General features: G+C 34.0%; 2 protein-coding genes across 2 annotated transcripts in view; both read left to right on the top strand.

Moving 5' to 3' along the window:
- Positions 1-8,513, top strand: part of LCORL (ligand dependent nuclear receptor corepressor-like) — a 31,782-nt gene extending 23,269 nt beyond the window's left edge. The window contains exons 5-6 of the mRNA XM_010576834.1: positions 2,822-2,912; positions 4,337-8,513. Coding sequence (XP_010575136.1) covers positions 2,822-2,912; positions 4,337-5,369 — 1,124 coding nt within the window. The 3' untranslated portion in view covers positions 5,370-8,513. The remainder of the gene's footprint in view (positions 1-2,821; positions 2,913-4,336) is intronic.
- Positions 8,514-12,483: 3,970 nt separating this feature from the next.
- On the top strand, positions 12,484-19,349 carry LOC104837636. The gene is made up of 2 exons (XM_010576889.1): positions 12,484-17,008; positions 19,282-19,349. Exons 1-2 carry the CDS (start codon positions 12,505-12,507, stop codon positions 19,347-19,349), a joined length of 4,572 nt encoding a protein of 1,523 aa, XP_010575191.1. The 5' UTR covers positions 12,484-12,504.
- Positions 19,350-20,276: the final 927 nt, after the last annotated feature.

The raw sequence follows: 20,276 nt of genomic DNA, 5'->3' as shown, positions 1-20,276 counted from the left end.
TAAAACCACCTTATAGAATGGGTTTTCTGTTCCTGATGTTGTTCAGTTCCTGTCTAGAATTCTTGCCTAAATACCCGTTTTGAGTGATTTGATAGAAAATAGAAAGTTCTGGTTCAGTTTAAAAAAAACCCCATTCCTACCTTGCAAGTAACAGGTTTTCAAGGTTCATTATCCACCTGTAGGATGCTTTTTTGCAAACTTTTTGGTCCTGTACCTAATGAACCAAGGTGAACGTCTCTACTGTGTATATATACGTACATGCATTTTATTAGGGAGCATTTCATTATGTCTTGAAGCTTTATAGCAAATGCTCTCACTTTCCTACCAATTATAGGTGCTCCTTCATTATAATAATTGATACTGTTACAAAGCAGGAAGAGCTACCAAAACCAGGAGCTACTGTGTATTTTTAATGAATCTTTTTGACTTGTCAGCCCTTTCTGCATCAGTTTTGGGGGTTTTGTGGTGGTGTGGGGTTTTTTTGTTTGTTTGTTTGCTTTTTAATTGGAGCAAAATCACTGAATAAAAGCCTGGTGTGTGGTGATTTTATCTGGTATCTTGTACATATATCAAATTTCTTGCATGGTTCTCTTTCACTCTTTTCACTGAGGATCATCTTCCCATAAAGCATTGTCTTCAGGGAGGTGTCATATACTTAATGAATATATTTGCTGTGTTGGAGAAACCAGCTGTCTTGAACCCGAAATGACTCTTCATTCTTGTTACCTTTTGGAGGACCAAAATGTATCTAATTTTTTGTTTCAGGGGCCTGCATTTTTCAGTACTGTGTTCTTTTTAGTCATTTTTCAACTTGTTGGTGGCCTTGTATTGTCAAAGCCAGTTCTGAAAGATTGGAAATGAAAATTGCTTTGGTTAGATTTCATTATGGAATCTTGCAAGAGGCTTTGGGTTTTGGTTGTTAGGTTTGGGGTTTTTTTTCCTAAAAATCTAGTTAGCTTCAATTTTTTTGTAGATTGAATAGAGATAGACGATTAGCCCTTCATAACTTGATGAGTTGTGAACTTTGAAGTTTTTTTTCCAGTGAGTTAGAAGAGATCACTGGACAAAACCTTTTTATCGTAGTGCCTGTGAATATCAACTGAAGATGGAGAAACTGTTGTGAAAGGGAACACACAAACACTTAAGAAAGGGAGATGTATGACTGACAGAACACAACAGATGAAATCTGTCTGTTACAGAGGACTCAGGCACATTGTGAGCTTAGGGATTTGGGATGTTTTACAGCTGGGTAGGCCAAGTAGTCCCTGTAGAATATTTCTGTAGTGTTTTTAATTGGCTGTTCCTTCTGGAATATCACTGCATCAGAAGGGTTGATTAACATTAACTAGTCCTTCCTTTAACTTTCTTAGAGTTAAGGAAGACTTTGAAAGGAACATAATCAGGAGAAAAGGAGCATCTTTGACAAGTGGCAAGTTTATAAATATTTTTCCCTTATGCTCACTTACGATGCTACTTTTTGTCTCTGCTCTTCTTCAAATAATACAAAGTAGTTGAGGAAAAACACTAAAAATCTGTTAAAACCAGTCCAAAACAAATAGCTGCATTTATTATTACACAAAACTGTATTTCTGTGCAGTATCAGTATAAAGGACAGTTACCCTAATAATTTTTTTGACTTCTTATTCCAAGTGTTGGCATTTGGATTATTCAGCCAATGCATCATGTCTGCATCTGAGGCTGTGGGAAAATATATACAGTTAATTGATGTTTTAGAAATAATATGCAGTAACATGAAAATGACACTAATGTAAAAAGGGCTAGCATAAGGTTGCTTGTAGAGTTGAATGTTGAGCTACATGTTGAAACTCCAAATTGGATTCACAGAGCTCAGGCACACAAAACAGCCCAAGTTTGAAACAGTGATCCAAGGAAGAAAGTTATAAAATTAAATATATTTAGGGGATTTATATATCATTTAAATGTGATTTTAAAAGAAAAACTAAAAGGACTATTTCAGGTGCTAATCAGTTTCTTTAATTTTCACTGGTTTTAAATATTGATTTTTTAAAAATGCATTTTTCTATTTCAATACTTTATAAACTTTAACAGCCAACTATAAATCTTAAATTTAACATTTGCCAGTGACTTAACAGAGTGGACTCCCACCCCAGTTTAGGTCTTTCAATTTCTCTGGTTTCATTATTACATACGTGTGGGGGCAGCAGGGGGAATACGTACGTATAAGCAAACTATTAGAACCATTAATGACATAGGTCTTCGTCTGCTTAAAACTCTATAATGGGCTCAAGCTCTCTTCCCAGTTACTGGGGTCTCATCCAGTAACCTAGTCTGGTCTCATAGCTGACCCTGCTCTGAGCAGGAGGTTGGTCTAGAGACCTCCTGAGATCACTAGTAGCCTGAATTATCCTGTAAACCTATGATTTAGTTATGTCAATTTTAACTTCAGTATCAGGCTTGTTTGTTTACAGTATGTAAATATGAGTATATGAATAATAATATCAAGTGTATTGCTTTGGTTGCCTTGAAAGTAAACAGTGCAAAATATATGCATATGTGATTTTTAGGAAGGCAGCCACATGTTTCTGTTCCAGACAGACTCTTCTTTCAAATTCTATTATTTCTGAATGTGGTTTTTTTTCTTAATTTTAAAAAGTTTTGTTACAAATCAAATGTATAAAACTATTTGCTGACGGCTGACACTGTTAAAGGAATAAGATGTCAGAAATTTTACATGATAAAGTAACTGCTTAAAAATTGTGCCATAGGTACAAACATTTGCTAACAAAATTTTTGGGATCATCCTTAAACAACTGCTGTCATCACTACTCGTTCTTTGCAGGGGATGGAGTGCTAGATCTCTCTACAAAGAAAAGCGCAAGGTTGGAAGAACCAAAATATGATCCATTGTGTTCTGAAAACTCGGTGTCTGGGTAAGCAACGTTTAGGACTCTCTTTGGCTTATGTAAAAAAGACAATCCAGGTTTCTCTTCTCTGAAGTCAGGTTTTATGTTCATAACATATTTGTATATACTGACACACACATGTGGTTCCTATTTTGCTTTCAGAAGAATTTTTGTCACTCATAAGTGTGTGTCTATGTATATATCATATGTTTCATTTGTCTTTTTCCTTTTTTTCTGTTTAAAGAAAAGTTATCAGAACAATCACCAAACTTTAGTTCATGTTACTAAAAATGAACTGAAAATTGATTGCATAACACATTAAAAGTAATAGGATAGTAGAAGAAAATGTAAACATATTCTTTCGGAGTTTATTTAGGAAACTTCAATTTTGGACAAAAATGACCACGTTAATATTTAGATTTAAAATATTCTTCAACTAACATGAACAAGTTAAATGACTATTATCTATAACATTCCTTAATAAGAGAGAGAGAGAGCAAGCGCGCGAGAGAGAGCTCTTAATCATCATACTTATACTTACATCATGGTTCTGACTATGGTGTGTGGTGGCAAATGGTTAAATTTCTTTATTCAGCAAGAAAAATGTTATTGGATCTGCTGAAAGCTACCACAAAACCAGTGAAACGCATTGTTTTGTTGGATTTTTTTTATGATCTTGGCATCGTCCCATCCACTAGCCATAGCAGGACCCTTTTTGTCACCTGTACGTCTTACCAAATAACTTATTACAAATAGGACTACGATAGCAGTATTTGTTGAATGATGTAAAATTGCATTTTATTAATTTGCTGATATGAAAAAGTTTTAAAATGAGTATGACTTTGTAATTAGAGAGCTGTAAATAGTGGCTAGAAGTTTTTAAAACTGTGTTTTAATTTCCCAAAATGGACTTGATTGTTAACTACAGCACTTTATCTTATTGTTGTAGAAAGCCTAGTTTTGTGTAAGTCTGGGATGTTTGTGTGTAGTTACGTACTTATTGCTGCAAATTTTCTATGAGGGGGTTGACTCTTTTATTACTTGTTTAGCGGTAACGTCACGTTTCTACTAACAAAAACTCCTTCAGGATTTGGGTATTTAATGGAACGTTAATTGTATAATTAAATTTATAACAGTGTTGCTCTGCAAGCATGTGAACAAGGGAATATAGCAAGCACATGAGAATATTATCAAATACTGAGCTAGGATATAAAGTTCTTGGAAGGGCTGCTGTAGAAGCCACCGTATGATTTTTGACGCACTGTCCTACCAGAACTGTAACATTTTGCTAGGATAATCATTTAACTACCACATCTCAAAGGCTTAAAAGTATCAGAAGCAGTGATGTTACCGAAGCAAGGAGTATAATAAAGGAGTGGACCCTTCCCTTCCATAGCTGTGTGAGAGTCTCTCATACATCAGTTTACCATCGTTTCATTCCATCCATCCAGGAGACTACACAGACACAGAGAGGACTATGTGGAAAGAAGTGCTGAGTTTGCAGATGGTTTGCTCTCAAAAGCTTTGAAAGACATTCAGTCTGGAGCACTGGACATAAATAAAGCAGGCATACTTTATGGCATACCTCAAAAAACTTTACTTCTCCACTTAGAAGCCTTACCAGCAGGAAAGCCTGCACCTTTTAAAAACAAAACTCGAGATTTCAATGATAGTTATTCATTTAAAGACAGTAAAGAAACTTGTGCAGTCCTACAAAAAGTAGCCTTGTGGGCAAGAGCTCAAGCAGAGCGCACAGAAAAAAGTAAACTCAGTCTACTTGAAACCTCAGAATTAAAATTCCCAACAGCTTCCAGTTACCTCCACCAGTTAACTCTACAGAGAATGGTCACTCAATTTAAAGAAAAAAGTGAAAATCTACAATATGAAACTTCAAGTCCTACTGTACAATTAAAAATTCCTCAGCTAAGAATAAGTTCTGTATCCAAACCACAGTCTGATACTGCTGGTCTTCTGGATGTTATGTACCACGTTTCTAAAACCTCCTCAGTCTTAGAAGGATCAGCGCTTCAAAAATTGAAAAATATACTCCCTAAACAGAACAAAATTGAATGTTCTGGACCTGTAACTCACTCAAGTGTTGACTCCTACTTTCTGCATGGGGACCTCTCTCCTTTGTGTCTTAATGCTAAGAATGGGACAGTAGATGGAACCTCAGAAAATACAGAAGATAGTTTGGATCGTAAAGATAATAAGCAACCAAGAAAAAAACGTGGCCGCTATCGGCAGTATGATCATGAAATAATGGAAGAAGCAATTGCAATGGTAATGAGTGGGAAAATGAGTGTTTCCAAAGCACAAGGAATTTATGGGGTACCTCACAGCACTTTAGAATATAAAGTAAAAGAGAGATCTGGAACATTGAAGACTCCGCCGAAGAAGAAACTCCGATTACCAGATACTGGCTTATTTAATATGACAGATTCAGGGACTGGCAGCTGCAAAAATAGTAGCAAGCCTGTGTAGAATAATAGTTAGCAAATTGTTTTGTGTGTGTGTATGTATGTCTGTATACACACACAGTGTGAGAAATACATATGCTCACTCTGACAGAAAACGTGAAATTATACAGTTCAAAAACCACATACATGCCTTTTGAAAAATAGTTTTATTCAGGGTTTTCACTGTGGACAGAATTATAGAGTTGCTCACTTAATTCTGATAGTGTGTATTTAATATAATCCTTGTATAAATAGGTGAAAAGATTCAGGTTTTATTTAGTAGTCAATAGCATAAAGATGTTTTGGAAAACAAGTATTTGTCATGTGAAGCATAATTTTTAATTGGTGAAGAACCACTCTACCCATTCAATAATCCATCTTATTATGGAAATACACAACCAAGGGTTAGCAGACTTTTATACTTCACAGAATACTTGCAATAAATTGTAAGTAACTCAGATTATACAAAGCAAGGGATTTTTTTAAAAAGCTAATTCCTTACAAGGAAGTGGATTTGTGAAGTATTAGTAGGATATAGTACATTCTGTGAAAGAAAAAAAGTTCATCGTTACTTAAGTATCCAATACAAGTAAGAAAAACATTTCATTACTAAAATGTGTGTTTAGCAGGCATAAACTGCATTTTTTATCATTTTAAGAAAATTTTGTTGTTGGTTTAGAAAGAAATTGGTGTTTACAAAGTGTACACTTATGAAACCTGAGAAATTACTGTAGTTATAGAATTATTAAATATGAAATAAGATGGAATACTAAGAGCATAAAATAATTTAAACTTTAACATAATTTTCCTTTTTAGTTTGACAAATAAGGTAACTTGTAAGGTTTAAAAAGAAAGTTGGAATGCAACTTAGAGCATGTTCATAATGTGCACAGAATGAGCTTGAGAATGGTTTGGGTTTGTTTGGGTTTTTTTGTTTAAATGTGCTGGTTAGTTGATGTTATGACTACTTAAAATTTATTTAAGGATTGTGTCACACTCCTATTGAAAAACCTCACTGTAACTGTAATGTATTTGCTGCTGTGACATTTCAAAACATTTTCAGTTTATCAAAATGAATACCAAGTTACATTATCATTTTGCTAATAACCAAATTTGCAGTTCAGGGTCTTGATAGAAATACAAATATTAAACAGTGAAGCTGTTTTGAACTTTCAGTAATATAAATTCTTTATAAATTTGGTAGTTAGAAGTTAGGCAGTTCACTTTAAATACGTAACTTTTAATAGAATTTAAGGGAGACCAATTACCTTCATATTGCAGTTTTTACATGAATTTCAAAGTATTCACATTGGACTTGATATCATACTTAATTTTTTTGTGTAATATCACAAAGTATATGTCTACATATGAAGAATGGGGGCTTGCTTCATACATTCAATACTGAACATCAATGCCCTTTTCCTCTCAAAATGTAATTTTTTCTGTATGCATCTAATATGGCATAGAAAAAGACTTTTCTCCAACTTTTGTACATTTGGTGCACATGCATACATTTTTTTCCCCACTTAAATTTGCATGTGTATAGGTTAATTATATAAATGAAATGGGACATTAGCTACATATGGGCCACATCAGGTAATTTGATTTATAAACTTGCCATTAAATTCAGTGGAGAGCATACTGCAATGTCGATGGCAAAATCTAGCCCATATTTATTTAACGCTACTGAAAAATAACAACTTCCATTTTAAAACAGAATAATGCTTTGAAACTGCACAACCAGTGTCTCAGTTCTTTGGTCTCTCAGATCTATACTGAATCTTCTTCAGTGATTAAGGTTTACTTGCATATTACAGAATGAATCCTTTTCTTAAGCAGAACTGTACCTGATAACAAGGAGGTCACAAAACAGCAGATGTCAGGGTCATCTTTTATTTTAAAAGAATTAAGCCATATTTTGTGAGGGATGGAAGGATTAATTTGTGAATACATCCTCACAGAAAAATGAAGTTGAAAAAACCTTAAATGTTTCAAGATCTGTCTTTATACAGTTTTACTTGCAAAAATTTGGGACTTCAATACATTGCCTAATATTTGTACCATACTGATGTTTTCTACTTCTCAGACAATGTTATAAATTTGAGTCAGAAGTTTATATTGAAGGCGAGTTACAGTACTCTTTTTATATCATTTAAAAGATGACCTGACCAAAAAATTAACAGGATTCATAAAATCAGGGATCATTTTACTATTGACTTAACAGTACTCAGTAGTTTTGTATGTAATATTATAATTAATTTTCAACATTTTAGTACTTGTATTTATTTTTTGGTCAGAAATAGTATATTAAAATATTTTTTGATAGTTTATAGATGATACTCAACCTGTAAGTGTTTAAAGGAACAGAATTATTTGTTTCTAATTATTAGGCTAACCTTTGATTACACAACTAAGGAAAGGCAGGGAAATGTGTAAATTCTCCTTCCCCAATCCCTATGTATTCCATTAAATGTCATTTAAATTACACATTTTGAACTGTTTTATAAATTCAGTTACCAGTCACTACTTAGTAATTGACAATTTCTGAAAATTCCTGTTTCAGCAGAATTTTAAATGAAGGCGAAAGCAAGCCCTACATGCTTTCTACTTATTTGAATGTTTCTCAAGTATTTTATATTAAAAAACAGTGCCTCTGTTTTTAGAACTACTGCTCAGTAAAGCTGTTTAAACCATTTCTGGTAGCTAATGACAATTTTATATTAAATTGTATATTAACTTTAGTGAGACTGATTTTTTTAGTTGTTTACAGTACAAATACTTGTATTTGTTTTTTAATTGCAGTATTTCCATTGTCGCAGTAATTTAGTAAAACTCTGTGGCTGCCTTGATTTTTGACAGATTTTTGTTAACAACTGATTTTTAGGCAATTAGTTATATTTATGCATAAATCAATTGCACTATAATTCATGAATTATTTATTACAATATTTTCTAATGAATTCCATGTATTTGTCTTGTGTTGTAAATGTACTGTAATTCTGTTTCTTCTTTGTGTTGTTATATTCCTAAATCTGATTGTATGAATTTAATTGTTTAGTTAACGTGTTTCTACGTTGTAATTTGTAGTAAAGCACTTCAATGCTTTTGCACATAAATTTACAACACTGATGTGTGATTGATTTGCTCATTCAGTAAAAAAAAAAAAAGAAAGAAACGAAAGCCTGTACACTGACTCATTTGACTTACTCCTGAGGCACGTGTTTATTAGCAGTGACATAAGATCAAGAACTGTACAAACTAAGCACATAAGGACTAATTTACTATGATAATTTTATATATCAGAAATAGTAGCTTTAAGAAAGGATGATTTCTCAGAATTGATGTATTATTCATAAACGAGAAGAAATTCAGAAAACTAATTTTATAACAATTACATCCTTTAGTTTGCAGCTAAAAATTATCTATTATATATTACAGATAATATATAGCTTTTTTTGAGGGATTTATTTACTAAGTAAAGTCAAAACCCAAACATTTCTATAAGACAAAACTTCTATAATCGTTCTCTGCTGTTCATATCAGTACTTGAAAGTATGTTCTGTTCCCAGTTTTGTTCCTGTTCCCAGTCTGCAAAGAAGTTGCTAGATTGATTTATCTTGTCTGTGGCTGAGACAACAGAGGATAGAACGCTAGGGAAGGACATCTTTTAGGAGTCCTCTGATAGAGCTCTTTCCTGATAGTTTTTTGGATTTGTGGAGGAGGCAAAGGTTTACTTTTTTATACATAAAATAATAAGCTGAAAGGCTAGTATTTAACCTTATCATGTCTCTGCCTTTGTGCCAGTTTTGGACTCCAGGCAATCCCCGCTCCATGGTATTAACTGCCCCTGCCCTCCAGCAGGGAAATAATGTCATTCCATGCTTAACTTTTGTCTTCAGAGATATTGTGCACAAAAGGTAGTGGGGGAGCAGTGCGTACTGATCCTCTCACCTTTCAACCCCTCTATTTCCTAACCCCTCTCGCCCTCTTTTTTTGTAGGAAGTGTAAGACTGTTCTATGAAGGGAGTATGCAGTTATGAAAGTGATAGCTCTTCCTTCTATGAAATTATTGTGTAAGCCTTTTATCTTGAGGATAGTCTAAACTACTGTGTGACAACACAAATTTAAAGGGCCATAGGAAGGAATTACAGGAAACTGAAATATAATTCCATGATTGTATTGAAAGGCTATTAAAAAATAGTTTGTTTAAATATATGGACAGCTCTACAGAGAGACCCTTTAAAGAAAATGTGTTGCTTTAATCTTTGTTTGCGTAATAAGCTCTGTTCCCAAATGGTGACCAAGTAAAGGGTTGATGTGTTTTCACAAACTTGGAAGATCATTTGGAATGTGGTACTATTACAATAGGCTAGATGAAGTTAAGTTGTCTGTTAGCTTTAGAAACTAACACATGCCTAAAGGAAAGCAGATTATAGATGTTACACAAGGGCAGATAACCAGGAAAGAAATCATATTAGAAGGATATCCAGTATGTCTGTGATAACCAGGATATTATTACTTTATGCAACAGGTTGATCTCCACATAGCAAATTCAAAGCAGCTTGGGGGCCTTTGGAAATTTTGGTTACTGACTTTGAGAAGGCTTCAGGGCTCTGGAAGTTTTTTCCACCAGTGAGCATATTTTAAATAGCAGATATGGATAGAGGTCCTCTACAATTAAAGCTCTCCAGTGAAACTCCATTAGACATACCTTGCAAGTCTAGACAGACAAAGATACCTGTCTAGAGATTTGGTCTAAAAAGACTGTACTATAGCCATCTTTTTAGCAAAATCTATGTAACACACTTACTGTGATTTACAAGCAAAATATTGAAGACTGAGTGCCATGTTCATTTTTTTTTTCTCTCTGGCCTTTCAGAACATTATTTAATTAAAGTCATGGTGGGGAGGGCAATTAGTTTTTATCCATAATTGTATTACTAGAACAAGCTTTGTTTTCACAAGCATAGTGATGCATTTCAACACCTCGTGACTCCTGAGTTGTTTGGACTGAGTAACACTCAGACTCTTCTCAGTGAAGTGGTGTTTCAAAAACAGTTAAATCCTGACAATGACATGCCCTTGAATAATGCTGTTTTTACTTTAGATTGCAAGTGCAAAGAGGGTTTTTTTTCTTTTCAAGAATTCAGTTATTTCAGTTTAAACATAATCACAATTTCAGCTAGTACCATCACAATTATCTTATGCTTTTGAGTCAGTACCATCTAGCTGCTTGATTTTGAATATATACTGTTTCGTACTAAATATTGCAGGAGAAGGAAAAATCGTGAGGAATTATTAAGCATAGTTGGCTGGTTTTAAGCTCTAAACTTTAAAATCCATGTAGGACAATAAGAAGTATGTATAACTTCGAGTAAGAAACCTGAAGCTAAAAGTTATTATTGATGCTGATAACATTGGATATGAGCTAATTAATGAATAGGTAACTTTATATAAACACAGCACATTAAATTTTAAATATGTTTGTTCTTCGATCAATACAGTTGTAAACCCAATCAAAATTCTATTTTTCCAAAGTACAGGCTTAAATGCAAAAAATTACAGGAGATAATAGTAGGGCAAAAAGTTAGTGTCATGTTCAGAGTTTGGTGATATGTTTAAACAATACATACTTTTCTAAAACAGAATTCTTCTAATATTTTCTGCTCATGCAATTGGTTTCAGTAAAACACTTGAATTAGGTATTAACTATCTGTTGATAGTTGCTATCCAGCACAAGGATTTGTATTTAATTGAAGAAATATCTGTATTAATTTCTACCATGGAAAATTTTCAGCTTTTCAATATAAATGATTAGGTAAGTAGTGACATTAGTTTTAATAATTTATAAGAAATTAATTAAATAGTTAAGGTAGTATTTTATAAGTGATTTTATTTTGAATTAATATCTTTGAAAACAACTGCTCAGAAGTTGTCTTTAGATATAGGCCTACCCTGTATTTGAGATTTAAAGGATATTAACCTTTATCACAGAAGTTATTTATTCCAGTGATGATTATCTCTGTTTTTGTTTAATGAAGAAAACCGTGTGTGTGTGTGCACGCACGTGTGTGTGTGTGTGTAATATATTGCAATGAAGAGCCTGTGATGCACCGCTGCAATTTATTGAAAAACTAGAAGGGAAATTTATCCACAAAGAACAGTAACAGTAGCAAGTGGCTATTTTTTCCATTTTCTGTTAGCCTATTTAGTGTTCTTTAAAAAAAAGTATATAAATAAAAATGTCTTTAGAAGGATCTTTAAGAGTATCCTCAAGAGCATTCAATACAATTTGGTATATAAATATCTTAGGGTGGGATTCAGGAGAGATGGATCCATTCTCGCCTCTGCTACAACCTTGTATTGTGGCCTTAGGCAAGTCATTTATCCGCTCTGTGCCTCAGTTTGTGAAATGACAGTAATACTAAGCTCCCCAGGTTCTTGGTGAGGTTTTCCTTCATTAGTGACTAAGGTAGTTTGAAATATCAGAAAGTTAACATTATTGTAATTACATTAGATACGAGAAGCTATGTTTCGAACTATTCTTTTTGTCCCTTAATTTCTTCCTGATTATTTTTCTTATGGTAAGAGTATCACTGCTATAGATAAGATGCACATCATTGCTAGTGACACTTGCAAGTATGATTGAATAGTGCAAATAGAACAGAACTGTTTTGCAAACTTCAGGTTTCTAGGCTTGAGTTTAACCATTATAACAAACATTAGATATGGTGTTTTACTGTAATTTATATTTTGTTTTGATTTGTTTTCATTTTCAGTTCAAGCTCAACAGCTGATGCAAATTCAGAGGAAACAGCTAATTTGGAAAAAGGAAAATCAACATTAAACAAAGTTTTGGAGTCTTTTTGTTCATATCACTGGCAACAGACTTTGGCTATGTTAAAATTTTTAATACAAGATGAAAATGTTCCTATAGTTTGCGGTTGTAAGCAAACACATTTGGTCCACTCTGAAACTCCCAGTTCCCTTACTGAAGAGGATGTTCACATTTCATTTTGCAATTGCAATGGACATATGCTGACAAAAAGGTGCTGTTTACAAAATCAAAGACCAAACACTTGTTTACCACCTCTGTCTGTTTGTATTAAAGATTTCCATTCTTTGTCATGCCAAGCTGTAGCAATTGGATGTATTAAGACAATGGTGAACAAAGCATGTAGTTCTCATAAGTATTGTGCTGAACAATTGCAAAATTGTAACAGGCATTCTGTGAAAGCAGCAGCATGTACATATTCAACTAAGGACTCTGATCTCTTGAACAGCATTAAAAATTCGAATAGATCTCGCAGCCCATCACCGCCTCCACTATCACCTGTACAGAGTAAAGAATTTGAATCATCAGAAGGATCAGTTATAGATTTTCCAACTTTAGACAATAACAAGCTTGAAATATCCATCAGCCAGCCTCCGTCCCTCTTGCCAGCTGAAGGAAGCAAAGGAGAATTTGAATATGAAGGTAAAACATGCAGAGGAAAAGAGACCGAATATTCAGATGGAACGTTGCTATCAATAGACCAAGAAAACAACAATTATTATATGAATTCTGAGAAGGCTGAGAAAGGTGAACATTCTGCCATTTTTCAAGATTTAATGGACCGTATTAATGAAAAGTTAAAATCAATAGACACTACAGATATAGCAACAAATCTTGTAAAACTTTCTAGCAGTGACAGGGCACCAGAAAATGATGTCAAATTAGGAGACTTCATAACCTCTCTTTTGCATAGTGCTAAGGCAAGTGATTACAGCTTTATGGAATTACTTCACCAACATGATAAACAAATGGAAAATAAAATTATCCAAACAAGATTTCGCAAGCGTCAGGAAACTTTATTTGCAATGTATAATTCTCCTGATTCACCACTCATTCGACGACAGTCTTTGCAAATCAAGAGGGAGCTTGCAAACCTTGATGAAACTCTTGTAAGAAAAAAGTCAATTTCTGAGAGAAATGCAAAGAAATCTACAAAGAAAATTGATAAAATATATCCAAATAAAAGACACAGTTTTACTGTGATAGAAGATGAGGCTTTGCAACATCTTGAAAGTAATCCATGCATGAATTGCCAAACCAAACCAATGTGCTTTCCAGTACACCAAACAGAGTCTTTCAAACTACCTCTTCCTAATTTTCAGACTAGCTCCAGCTTTCTAGTTCTTTCAGAAAACAGTGCTATTGCAGCCAGCCAGGCAAAACTCGCAAAAACACAAGGAGATTGTGCAACCTTAAGAGAGACAGATCAGATTCCTCTAAAGGATGAGAGTAATGGAATCATGGGCAGAACTAAACGTAACATTGTGCCTCCTGGATGGTACTCTGTGTATGTAACGAACAATATTGTGTTTAGAAAGTCATCCAATGCAAAAAAGCCTTTAGAAATTTTGGAAAAAATGAAAATAAATAAAGATGTTCATGCTGAAAGATGCAGTGACATAAACATAAGCAAAATTATGAGAGACACAAATCTGCAAGTTGTTGTAGAACGTTTAGAAGATACAATAAACCTAGCCGGAAAGACTAACAACTCATTGCTGGATAGTTACAAAATAAGCCAAAAATTAAAAGATAATGCTTATGAACAGGTTATGAACCCAGCTGCTAGAAGAGGCTTACCTTTCACTCTGAGTGAAATGGGATACACAGGACAAAGCTTCCTTCCACATTCACATGTGCCAAGCAGCAGTAAAATCAAAACTCTATGTGTGACAACAAACAGACAAGAAATGGTTATAGATCAAGAAATTACTGACAGCCTTTTGAAATCTCTGACTTTTGATTCATCCAGTTCAACTTCCAATAACATGGACTTGCATACAACTTTTGAAGCTGGGGAGATCTCATCTCCCTTAAATTACTCTAGTCCTATTAAGCTTATGTTTGTCTCAGAGGTTAATAGTAATGAAGGAGTCAAATATACTTTGACATCTGCAGCTGCATCTTCTAAAGGAAGCACAGATATTTGTTTGTTTCAGGGGCACGCAAACACTTTGTTAGACAAACAGGCCGCAGGAGACCTTTCTCATGCAATCTGCATCAAGGATTGTGATTACAGTGGAAACGATACCAAGGAGGAGTCAGGTTGTGTTTATGCGGAAGCAATTACAAGCTCTTGTCCAGTTGATCAAACTAACTTAAATGACTTGAAACTAAATGATGAAGTTGTGGAGAAATCAAGCAGTAGCAGTGAATCAGTTTTAAAAAGAAAACCTGGTAGACCAAAGAAGATAGGTCCTCAAGTTGTTAAGCAAGTTAAGAGACCTATTGGACGGCCTCCAAAACCAAAAATAGACATGACTGAAAGCACAGAACCTAGACCTGAACTTAGCAGTGACGGTAAAAGTACCAAATCTGATGCAGCAGTAATGGAAGAAGTTAACAGCAAGAAAAATATTACTGTGACAGTTGTTTTCGGACGGTCAAGAAGAACCAAGAGGCATGTTTCTGAAGGTAATCTAAATGTAATCAGCATTCTGCCAACACAACACATTGATTCTACTTTTGCCAATGACCACAGCAAAGCGAGGCGCAATGCAGAAACTGAAAATGCTTTGACTGAAATAGTAAAAGCCTTACAGAATTCTTCCACTGAAAACGAGGTCTCTGGTTATGACTATGTCAGACCTATCAAGAGTAACTTAGCATCGCCACATCCTTGCAGCAATATTATACGGCCAATTAAGAAACCGTTGACCACCATTCGAAAACCTGGTAGGCCAGCAAAAGTAAAAATCTCTGGCATATCAGTGACTGTTAATCGAGTTTCACCTCAGGAAAGAAAAGTGAGTATTAGCAACTGTTTGCCTCCTTTACAACAGCAGAATGTGTTAGAAAAAAACATACCACAGGAGAGAAAAAATCAACTGTGCAATAATATGGGTCAAGTAAAGAGCACACAGAAAGATTCTAGAGAGGATGGATCAAACAATGTTATAACAACAGTGTCAGGAAAACACGAAATTCCATTGAGGCATTCTGCTAGAGACAGAAAACCTTCACTGCATTTTTTACATTCATTAGCATCTTCTAGTGCATTTACTTGTAGAAGTGCCTTACTACATAAATCTTACAAACTCCATTTGAGAAAAGCTAAAGATAGAAAAGAAAAACATAGGCAATCAAATCGGAGCACAGCATCCAAAGATACCTCAGAACTGAGAAATTCAGGAAATGCAAAAAAGGATCTTAAGGAGGGTGAACTCGGGCCCATTAATGAAGTATCATCGGATTCCATTTTTTCATTGAATCCCTCTCTCAGGTGGTGGGCTACTTCCACTTCAAGTGACACTTTGTTGGAAGAACTAAATAATAGATTTGAACAGATAACTAATACCTGGTTGCGAGTGGGGGGAAATGAGTTTGATAAATGTGTATGTGAAAAAAGGGATCCCGTTGAACAAGACTGTAATACTGAAATGTCAAACCCTTTAGACTCCTGCCTTGTAGAACTTGAAACATCACCTATAAAAATGCTTTTTCAGAAAAAGTGTAATATGAATGAACTCTGCACCTGGTTTATGCAAACTACAGAAACACAGTCTCTCTCTCTAGTGAGAAAGGCAAATGCTCGCAATCCTTTAGAAGTAGTTAGTACTAGAGAGATAAAGATGGAAACTAAACAAGCTGATCTTAGTACTTGCCCTTTCAGAAAGCACTTTAAAAAGTTTGCACTATCCTCTCCTTCAAAACCAGCAGGGAAATTACAAATATTACATAACATGGTGAGGTCTCCGGTCTTAAGCATGAAAAGTAATTTCACATTAGCCAGATTAAAAAGAAACGAATTTAAGAAGCTACAGCGTGATAGGTGGGGACAAACAAAAAAGCTCTATAATCAGGCTCCTGGAGGCTGGAAATCAAAAAAGAAAAATTTGCAGTTCTTTTGCCAAAGCCAGTTGTTTAAAAGTACAAGTGGGGAAACCAATGATGAAATGCCCAAGCTCCAGGAAAAAAATACGGTAGAAATCCAGCCCACTCAGACTTTGGTAGAATCTCAGAGTAGCCTCTTGCCAACTGAAAATGAAGCCAGAGATGCATTTGTTCAACAGATGATGGGATCTTCTGACTTTAACCCACATCCTGGTTTAGCAAATATACTTAAGTCACATGCAGAGACAAATGGAACGATTTGTTGCCAACAAAATGTTAGAAAAGAACAAAGCCAAGATAAACTGTTTCAAAATACTTGGAAAGCCAAAACCTTTAAAGATTGTAGGATATTTCTGAGAAAAATCAACCATATTGAGCAGCACAATTCATTTAAGTTAAATAATGTCATTTATTCTCCCGAAGCTGTTGAAAGTAAAAGCACTCAGGCCTATATGGAAGAAAAAAGACATCCTCTTTTAAGGTCCCATTCTACTAAGCAAAATGCGTTAAAGAAACAAGAAAATGAAATGGAAACATCTAAAGGATCTAATTCTTCTAAAGTGACTGAAAGGCTGGATGACCAGTTTCACAGCAGAAAATTTATTAGTGATGTAAACCATGATGACAATCCTGCTGGTAGTTCTGAAGTTCTTATCAGAATAAACAAAAGAAAAAGTCCACAATGGGAGACCACTGATACAAATATAAGAAAAAGGCATAAGAGACAATCATGCAGTAGTGGACAAATGCCAACTTATTACCCAAAGTACCAAGTAGGTAAGTTCCTGTTCCCCCCTTCATCTTAAAATTGCAATCTTAAAGAATTGGAGAAGTCAGACAACTAAGCACTTTGGAATTATTTTTTTTATTGCATGATACTAATTTTAATTTCAGAGAAGTCATTAAATTAATCATTGTATAGCATCAGAATAATGCAGAAAGTGCATTTTTAAAATTTATATAATATTTTACACGCATCTTTTGGCTACAGTAGATGTGTTACATTCTATGACAGCTATAACACAGCAAGATAAAAAGAGCTAGCTAATATAGTTCAGACAGACAACAAATCAAGTTCTGACATGTCTGAACTCAGTTGCAATGGTTACTGATTTCAAAAGGAACAGAATTTCATTCCGCTGTGTAGTTTCTCATATTGTGAGGAGGGGTAAATTATAAAAGGAAGCAGAAATTCAATGTATTAACATATAGTTGTTTTAAAAAAATTGTCAGTGAAAGATTTATAATATAAATCTGTAATGGTTTTATAATTATACAGTAAAAAATAGTACTGTGTACTTCTGAGAAGTATTCATTCAGAGATCCGTTTTAGTATCCTTTCAATGCCAAATGAAATCTGCTGACTCTAAAGGGTTTGTGCATTGAATCCTTACAGAGCAATTTAAAATGCAGAATTATTCTAGACAAGTACAATATACAGTTACTATGCTAAATGTATTGACTTGGCATCTTTTTAGGCTAGTGTGAAATTAAATCCATTTTTAAAGCTAGATATTTATAATACATTGTAATACAACTGTGATCTCAGGCCATTATATTACTTACAAAGAGGGTACACTTGTGAAATTATTTCTCCTGCTGGATGAAGAGATCTCCTTAAACAGAAGTCTCAACTCATTTCAATAAAATAACTAAGGTGTGAAATACTCACCAAGTAAAAAAAAAAGTTCTGCAGTAGGAATTAAATTACTGCAGAAGTATTCAGTTGTAGAAGCAATATTGTATTAGCTAATCTGATTATATTGCCTGAAGGAAAGGAAACCATATTCAAAATATTAGAGCAAAATCTTACATCCCCCTTTGTATTCTGTGTTGTGGAAGACTGTCCCTGATAATAAACTGAAAAGTTAATTTAAGTTGTAATATAAACAATATTATGGCTCTGGTTATTATGGCTCTTTATTTCTTTCGTGCTTTATGTGATATATAAAATTCTTCATATTAAGCTCATTCAATGTAACCCTGCTTTTCCAAATTACAGCATTTTTTATATTTAGACTATTCTTTTGTATTTTAATTCACTGACTTGGGGTGAAACAACATAAAAAACTTGTTTTTGAGAAGTTCAAACCTTGACACAAGTTTGCGGTAAAAAAGCCAGAACTAGAAAAGGAAAGGGCAACATCTATCTGTTTCTTTTTTGCAAATTAAGAAAGAGCTCTCTCATACTTTTATTTCATAATTTTGACTGTAGTTGAGAAAATTTCACATTCAAATTATATTTATCTTTAAACTTTTTCTTGCTATGGCAATGTAAGACTTATTACTGTGATATGGTCTCATGTTAGTTTTAATTTGGACTCAATTTTATTTACCTGATAACTTTCCTCCTTTAGTTTTGGATCTTTAGGAAATCTGATAACTATTTTGGTATTTTACATTATTTCATTTACAATTTTTGTTATTTTCCCTTTTACTCATAGTTTCTCATATCAATCGTTGTCTCTAGAAAGGATATGACAGAAAGTTCATTGATAAAAGACAAAGAATTACAATTCTGGAATTTTCTCCACGCTTGTAACCCCAAATCTTTTTTAGGGGTACTGTTGCAGTATCAGGGGATTGCGTGATATAGAAGAGGATGTCTTGTTTTGGCATGTTGATTCAACATTGTGTACTGTCTGCACTAGCCAAGGAAATCATACTAACATTTTTAGTCTAGACTATAGCTACTGGCTAAAAAGAGGGAACATGATTTCTAGCTGTGCATGTGTTTTCAAACATAATTCCTGCATCTGGAAGTTAAATGCACATGAAAACATCATTATTCATTCATATGTTCTTTGGACTGTATTTTTGTTGATGTGATATCATAAATTACATCATTGTTCTGTTGTCATACTTGAATCGTTCTTATATACACATTTATGGTTAATATTTAAAGTTTTTCTCCAAGTTTAACTGATCTTGGTGTCTTACCAAATATTCTTGAAAGAGGCAGGTGTTGTGATGCTGTTTTATTGTGAAGCATTGTGGCAGGTAGGCAGAACATTGTTATTAAATTTTTATGTATACTCAATTTTTCTTAGAATGTACAAGTGGGAATAAAGGAATTGAGTTCTTGCAGCTTAGGGTAGTATCAAGCAACCAGAACTAGCCATGTACTCATTGTAGCAACAGAAGAGAGTTAATCACTTTTTCATATTGTCTGTTTTATTCAAGATAAGGTGGATGGTAGATACATTGGTCCATATGCTGTTTGTTACTACTTGACTTCTGAACTGTTGCTTCCACAATGTATTTGATGTGTTGAGGGGCAGTATCCTTTTACTGTAAATCTATGTTCTGGCCATTTTAATTTCTTTAGCAACACCGAAATGTTATTACTGTCTGTGGTGGCAAAGAAAATTACATAAGCATGTTTTAGGAAAGCATTTATGTTTTCTTTCCATGAGAGTGGTTCACTGTGTTTCCTTATAACACTAAAGACCGCATTCACGTCCTTTGGACTTGGCTAAACTAGATCCAAAAAGGCTTCAAGAGAGCCAAGCTAAAATAAGAGAAACTATTATCCAACAATAAAATCGGTCACTATAAAAGACTCCATTTTAGGAACTTAGAATGTAATGAATATTTTAAAAATCTACTTCAGAGGGTGTGGATTTATCACAGATGCAAAGGAGGCCATGGACCTAGTACAGTAGCAGGCAGTACTGCGTGCTAGGATGACATGATTTACTTAGCCTTTGTATCAGGGTGGGAGTTCACACAGAAAAGCTTTTAAAAATCAATTCCAGTCACTTGAAGCTAGGATATTTTCTTCATCAAAAATGAGCTTTTCCATTTTCTCCCTTGTAATTTTGCTTTTCTTCAAGTAGTCTGGAGTTTTAGAAGAAAATCTATTGTATTTGTTGGCAGAAAATATAAATTTTCAATTTTAATTTTTCATTATATTTGAATGCTGTTTTTAAATGCTATCTTAATGAGATCAAGTTAATACAGTACTTAAAATGAGAATTTGCTAATCTTTGTAATAATTTCAAAGTTGACTACAAGAGTTAGGAATCTAACTATGAAAACTTGG

This window comes from Haliaeetus leucocephalus, unplaced genomic scaffold, assembly GCF_000737465.1.
Source record: "Haliaeetus leucocephalus isolate CR32 unplaced genomic scaffold, Haliaeetus_leucocephalus-4.0 Scaffold545, whole genome shotgun sequence".
NCBI classification, from domain to species: domain Eukaryota; kingdom Metazoa; phylum Chordata; class Aves; order Accipitriformes; family Accipitridae; genus Haliaeetus; species Haliaeetus leucocephalus.
This window is presented reverse-complemented; position numbering and strand designations above follow the sequence as displayed.

Bases quoted from the DNA above. Each gene is read 5' to 3' on its own strand.
- LOC104837636 (XM_010576889.1), top strand. From the start codon at position 12,505: ATGGTGAACAAAGCATGTAGTTCTCATAAGTATTGTGCTGAACAATTG. The intron at 17,009-19,281 runs GTAAGTTCCTGT...AATTTTTCTTAG, and splicing joins TTACCCAAAGTACCAAGTAG to AATGTACAAGTGGGAATAAA.